This window comes from Coregonus lavaretus (assembly GCF_964263955.1).
Source record: "Coregonus lavaretus genome assembly, chromosome: 27".
Taxonomy (NCBI): Eukaryota; Metazoa; Chordata; class Actinopteri; order Salmoniformes; family Salmonidae; genus Coregonus; species Coregonus lavaretus.
The window spans coordinates 36,932,430-36,938,429 of record NC_140014.1 but is presented as its reverse complement, the minus strand read 5'-3'; the positions used below and the strand labels follow the sequence as shown (position 1 = coordinate 36,938,429).

The following is a 6,000-nucleotide window of genomic DNA, read 5'->3' as shown; positions in this document are numbered from 1 at the left end:
GGCAGGAAAATATCATTACCACTTTGATCCGTTTGGATGAAGCAAGTCAGCGCAACTAGCATCCTAGCTTTCAAACCCCACCTACATCAACATACGCACAATGCTGAGCCTACCTGACATCACACTGGCACATTTGCCAAAGTATGGGGATAGTCTGTGTGTAAAAACATAATGAGAGAAAATAACAAGCATATTGTAAGAGCTTTAGTATTCACCAGAATGTTGAGTGTAAATGTTTATAGGCCAAAGCCATGCCAAATACCACCATACTCTACTGTATATATGCACTTTTTTATTCATTTCATTTTAAAACACAACATTTCATAACAGCTAAGCACATTGTCTATAATCTGTTTCATTAACCTAACATCCCTATTTCACAAATCATACAGCATCCATACAGCGTAAAACTGTCAAGTTAAAATATTTAGCTACTTGAGACAAACAAAGTCAAGGCCATTTTGAATGTTTCAGTTCAACATTTAACAGTTCTGCCAAACACTTTTCAGCATACAAAAAAAGTCACAAAATACCAGGAAATTAAATAAATAACACGAAAATGACCAAGACAGTGGTTTGATCCAAAACAATTCATGTCACTAATAACATTTGAATATCTCTAATCATACCAGTCCACCCTTATGTGGCTGGACCTTTCCATGTAATCAGTCCTACCTGGCTGAGTTCCCAGTACCTTCCACTGTGTTGTCAACAAGGTTGGAGGTCAAATTCCATTTAAATTCAGTCAATTCTAAGAAGTAAACTGAAATTCCCATTTCAAATTCTCTAATTGAAAGGCAATGTGGAAAACTGGATTTGGAAATGACATTGACATTTCAGTGTAATTGAATTGAATTTAAAATGGAATTGATCCCAACCCTGGTATTAAGTGGAGGAGTAGGAACATGCCACCAAATGAGTTCATACATCTCAGACTAAGGCTGTCATACAGCGGACAGTATTCCATTTCTATTCATCTCCATCATCTTAAAAAATAGTGTTACTCTGTACTTCACAATAAAAGTATGTGGTCAAAATTGTTATAAAACATTGCTTGGTCAAAACGTTACCATCATCACTTGTACCATAAGTAATAGTACCTTGCCTCCCACTGGGCACAGATGTCAGTTCAACGTCTAGTTTTGATTTACATTTGGTTAAGTTGTCAACTAACTTGAATTCAACGTGTAATCAACAAAAAAATTCAACTTGTCATTGGATTTAGATTAAAAGTTGGTGACTTTTTCCAAATCCAATTAGTTTTCCATGCCGATTCAATGTCATCACATAGATTTCTTGGGGGTTCAAATGTTGTGGAAACATTGATTCAACCAGTTTTTGCCCAGTAGGCTGTTCCTCCTCAGGCCCTGGCCTTCTGTGATCTATAAGTCAAACATTTTGTGCAATTGTTTGATGAAAAAATCAAGTACAATTTGATGTCTCAAATATAAGTATTATTTTGTACTGGCTTAATGCATTGTCTTCTGTCAGATGGCGTCATTCTAACGTGACGGCGTCATTCTAACGTGACGGTGTCTCCAGGAGCCAGTCAGGAGAAGGTAGTGAGCAACGACTAGTGCTCTGTAGTCGAATAGCTTCCCTCAGAAACCGGTTAACCTCTTAAGGATCTGATCTTTTTTTAAATTTTCGCCTAAAATGACATACCTGCCTGTAGCACAGGACCTGAAGCAAGGATATGCATATTCTTGATACCATTTGAAAGGAAAAACTGAAGTTTGTGGTAAGTTTTTTGTTGTTGTGCACTCTCCTCAAACAATAGCATGGTATTGTTTCACTGTACTGTAAATTGTACAGTGCAGTTAGATTAACAAGAATGTAAGCTTTCTGCCCATATAAGACATGTCTATGTCCTGGAAAGTTTGCTGTTACTTACAACAGTCATACTAATCACATTAGCGCACATTAGCTCAACCGTCCTGTATACGGGACACCGATCCCGTAGAGGTTAACGCCACTTCAAGCCTCCTTAGTTTAAGGAATACGTAAATCTTCCTAGCTCCATATTAGGTACCAAAGAGCCAGAACAAAATCAAGTCTTTCCTTTTTTAACAGCTTTTTTTCCCTTTAAAAAAGACAGAGGGTATGTGAAATGGCACCCTATTCCCACAGGGCCCTGGTCTAAAGTAGTGCACTATAAAGGGAATAGGGTGCCATTTGGGACACAGATGTATCTGGAAGAGACGAGTGGCGGGGAAGAGTTGAGGCTGAAGGGAGAAGCTGCCAGATACTGAGGTTATTTCTCACTGTGTGGATAACGACCAGACAGCCAAGGTCAAGAAATAGGGTATGTATCGATCCTTTTTCAAGGCTAAACGGTTTTTAAAAACTATCTTCAGAAATGAAAATGTCCTGTGTATATGGAACAGAATCCACTTCAGGCTAGAGGGGATGAGAGTAACATAGAAGAAGTTTGACATATTCACAGTAGAGTGGGTCCCTTGGTGGTGTAAGTCATGGAGGGGAAGTGTCTGCTGTCCAGGTTCCACATCTTCGCAGCCCCTGTCCCGGCCCCGCGGGGCTCCAGAGGGGAGCCGGGTCCTGGGGACTGGTGCTGGGCTATAGGGGGGCCAGGGAGGCTGGGCGTCCAGTAGTTAATGTAGCTGGCCATCAACAGAGTCAACTCCAAGATCTGGGAGGAGTGGAGAGGAGAGGAGGGAGAGAGGAGGGGAGGGGAGGGGGAGAGGAGGAGAGGAGGGAGGACAGAAGGAGGGGAGGAAAGAGGAGGACAAAAGAGTACAGAGGGGGAAATTGTTTTACCATTTCATATTATTGTATTTCATTAGCTCCTAGGGAGCTGGAGGCCCATTTGCTCACATTTAGAAGTTCAGTTTAAGGCCAATGAGAAAACCATAGAAATGACTTGATACTGATCCGCCTGACATGAATACAGAGGGACCTTATTAGCACGTCCTACAGCTGTAATGTGACTCTATGCTTAGCCCGGGATTCAATACAACACAGATTAACGACTGGCGGCTCAAGCCAAAACCACCTTTTAAATTCAATTTCGGTGCACAGGTAATTTATCTGCAGTTTTTAAAATCTCTCCCTTAGGCTCCTTGGAGGCTGAACACATAAAATAGAGAATCAACCTGCTTTATACATCAGCCCAAGGCAGAGGGTAACCGTCATATATACATATATATATACATACAGTGGGGAGAACAAGTATTTGATACACTGCCGATTTTGCAGGTTTTCCTACTTACAAAGCATGTAGAGGTCTGTAATTTTTATCATAGGTACACTTCAACTGTGAGAGACGGAATCTAAAACAAAAATCCAGAAACGGATTGACATAAGTATTTGATCACCTACCAACCATTAAGAATTCCGGCTCTCACAGACCTGTTAGTTTTTCTTTAAGAAGCCCTCCTGTTCTCCACTCATTACCTGTATTAACTGCACCTGTTTGAACTCGTTACCTGTATAAAAGACACCTGTCCACACACTCAATCAAACAGACTTCAACCTCACCACAACGGCCAAGACCAGAGAGCTGTGTAAGGACATCAGGGATAAAATTGTAGACCTGCACAAGGCTGGGATGGGCTAAAGGACAATAGGCAAGCAGCTTGGTGAGAAGGCAACAACTGTTGGCGCAATTATTAGAAAATGGAAGAAGTTCAAGATGACGGTCAATCACCCTCGGTCTGGGGCTCCATGCAAGATCTCACCTCGTGGGGCATCAATGATCATGAGGAAGGTGAGGGATCAGCCCAGAACTACACGGCAGGACCTGGTCAATGACCTGAAGAGAGCTGGGACCACAGTCTCAAAGAAAACCATTAGTAACACACTACGCCGTCATGGATTAAAATCCTGCAGTGCACGCAAGGTCCCCCTGCTCAAGCCAGCGCATGTTCAGGCCCATCTGAAGTTTGCCAATGACCATCTGGATGATCCAGAGGAGGAATGGGAGAAGGTCATGTGGTCTGATGAGACAAAAATAGAGCTTTTTGGTCTAAACTCCACTCGCCGTGTTTGGAGGAAGAAGAAGGATGAGTACAACACCAAGAACACCATCCCAACCGTGAAGCATGGAGGTGGAAACATCATCCTTTGGGGATGCTTTTCTGCAAAGGGGACAGGACGACTGCACCGTATTGAGGGGAGGATGGATGGGGCCATGTATCGCGAGATCTTGGCCAACAACCTCCTTCCCTCAGTAAGAGCATTGAAGATGGGTCGTGGCTGGGTCTTCCAGCATGACAACGACCCGAAACACACAGCCAGGTCAACTAAGGAGTGGCTCCATAAGAAGCATCTCAAGGTCCTGGAGTGGCCTAGCCAGTCTCCAGACCTGAACCCAATAGAAAATCTTTGGAGGGAGCTGAAAGTCCGTATTGCCCAGCGACAGCCCCGAAACCTGAAGGATCTGGAGAAGGTCTGTATGGAGGAGTGGGCCAAAATCCCTGCTGCAGTGTGTGCAAACCTGGTCAAGACCTACAGGAAACGTATGATCTCTGTAATTGCAAACAAAGGTTTCTGTACCAAATATTAAGTTCTGCTTTTCTGATGTATCAAATACTTATGTCATGCAATAAAATGCAAATTAATTACTTAAAAATCATACAATGTGATTTTCTGGATGTTTGTTTTAGATTCCGTCTCTCACAGTTGAAGTGTACCTATGATAAAAATTACAGACCTCTACATGCTTTGTAAGTAGGAAAACCTGCAAAATCGGCAGTGTATCAAATACTTGTTCTCCCCACTATATATATATATATATATATATATATATATACATATACATATACACACACAGTGCATTCGGAAAGTATTCAGACCCCTTGACTTTTTCCATGTTGTTATGTTACATCCTCATTCTGAAATGGATTAAATAGCTTTTTTCCCTCATCAATCTACGCACAATACCCCATAATGACAAAGCAAAATCAGTTTTTTTTGTTTTTGATTTTTGTATTAAAAATATACAACTGAAATTAGGGTAACCTTCATATATATACAGTGCTCTGAAAAAGTATTTGCCACCTTTCTAATTTTCTCTACTTTTGCATATTTGTGATACTGAATGTTATCAGATCTTCAACCAAAACCTAATATTAGATAAAGGGAACATAAGTGAGTAAATAACACAACAATTACATATTTATTTCATAAACAAAGTTATGCAACACATCATTCCCCTGTGTGAAAAAGTAATTGCCCCCTTACTCAATAACTGGTTGTGCCACCTTTAGCTGCAATGACTCCAACCAAAAGAACGTTCTTCCAAGAGTCTTGATCATCATCCAGGTGCTTTTTGGCAAACTTGAGTCAACTTTTTGGACGAGATGGGTCCCATTATGCCTGGCGAAAGGATATAGATACTTTTGTACCTGTTTCCTCCAGCATCTTCACAAGGTCCTTTGCTGTTGTTCTGGGATTGATTTACACTTTTCGCACCAAAGTACGTTCATCTCTAGGAGACAGAATGCGTCTCCTTCCTGAGCAGTATGACGGCTGCGTGGTCCCATGGTGTTTATACTTGCGTACTATTGTTTGTACAGATGAACGTGGTACCTTCAGGCGTTTGGAAATCGCTCCCAAGGATGAACCAGACTTGTGGAGGTCTACAAAAAAAATTCTGAGGTCTTGGCTGATTTCTTTTGATTTTCCCATGATGTCAAGCAAAGAGGCACTGAGTTTGAAGGTAGGCCTTCAAATACATCCACAGGTGCACCTCCAATTGACTCAAATGATGTCAATTAGCCTATCAGAAGCTTCTAAAGCCATGACATCATATCTTCTGGAATTTTCCAAGCTGTTTAAAGGCACAGTCAACTTAGTGTATGTAAACTTCTGACCCACTGGAATTGTGATACAGTGAATTATAAGTGAAATAATCTGTCTGTAAACAATTGTTGGAAAAATTACTTGTGTCATGGACAAAGTAGATGTCCTAACGGACTTGCTAAAACGATAGTTTGTTAACAAGAAATTTGTGGAGTGGTTGAAAAAATAGTTTTAATG

At 41.2% G+C, this 6,000-nt stretch overlaps 1 protein-coding gene across 1 annotated transcript in view; it reads right to left on the bottom strand.

Annotated features, from left to right (window-relative positions):
* Positions 1-286: 286 nt before the first annotated feature.
* Positions 287-6,000, bottom strand: part of LOC311102926 (pleckstrin homology domain-containing family H member 1-like) — a 43,701-nt gene continuing 37,987 nt past the window's right edge. Inside the window, exon 31 of the mRNA XM_084144416.1 lies at positions 287-2,650. Within this exon, the coding sequence (XP_084000542.1) occupies positions 2,441-2,650 (210 nt within the window). The 3' untranslated portion in view covers positions 287-2,440. The remainder of the gene's footprint in view (positions 2,651-6,000) is intronic.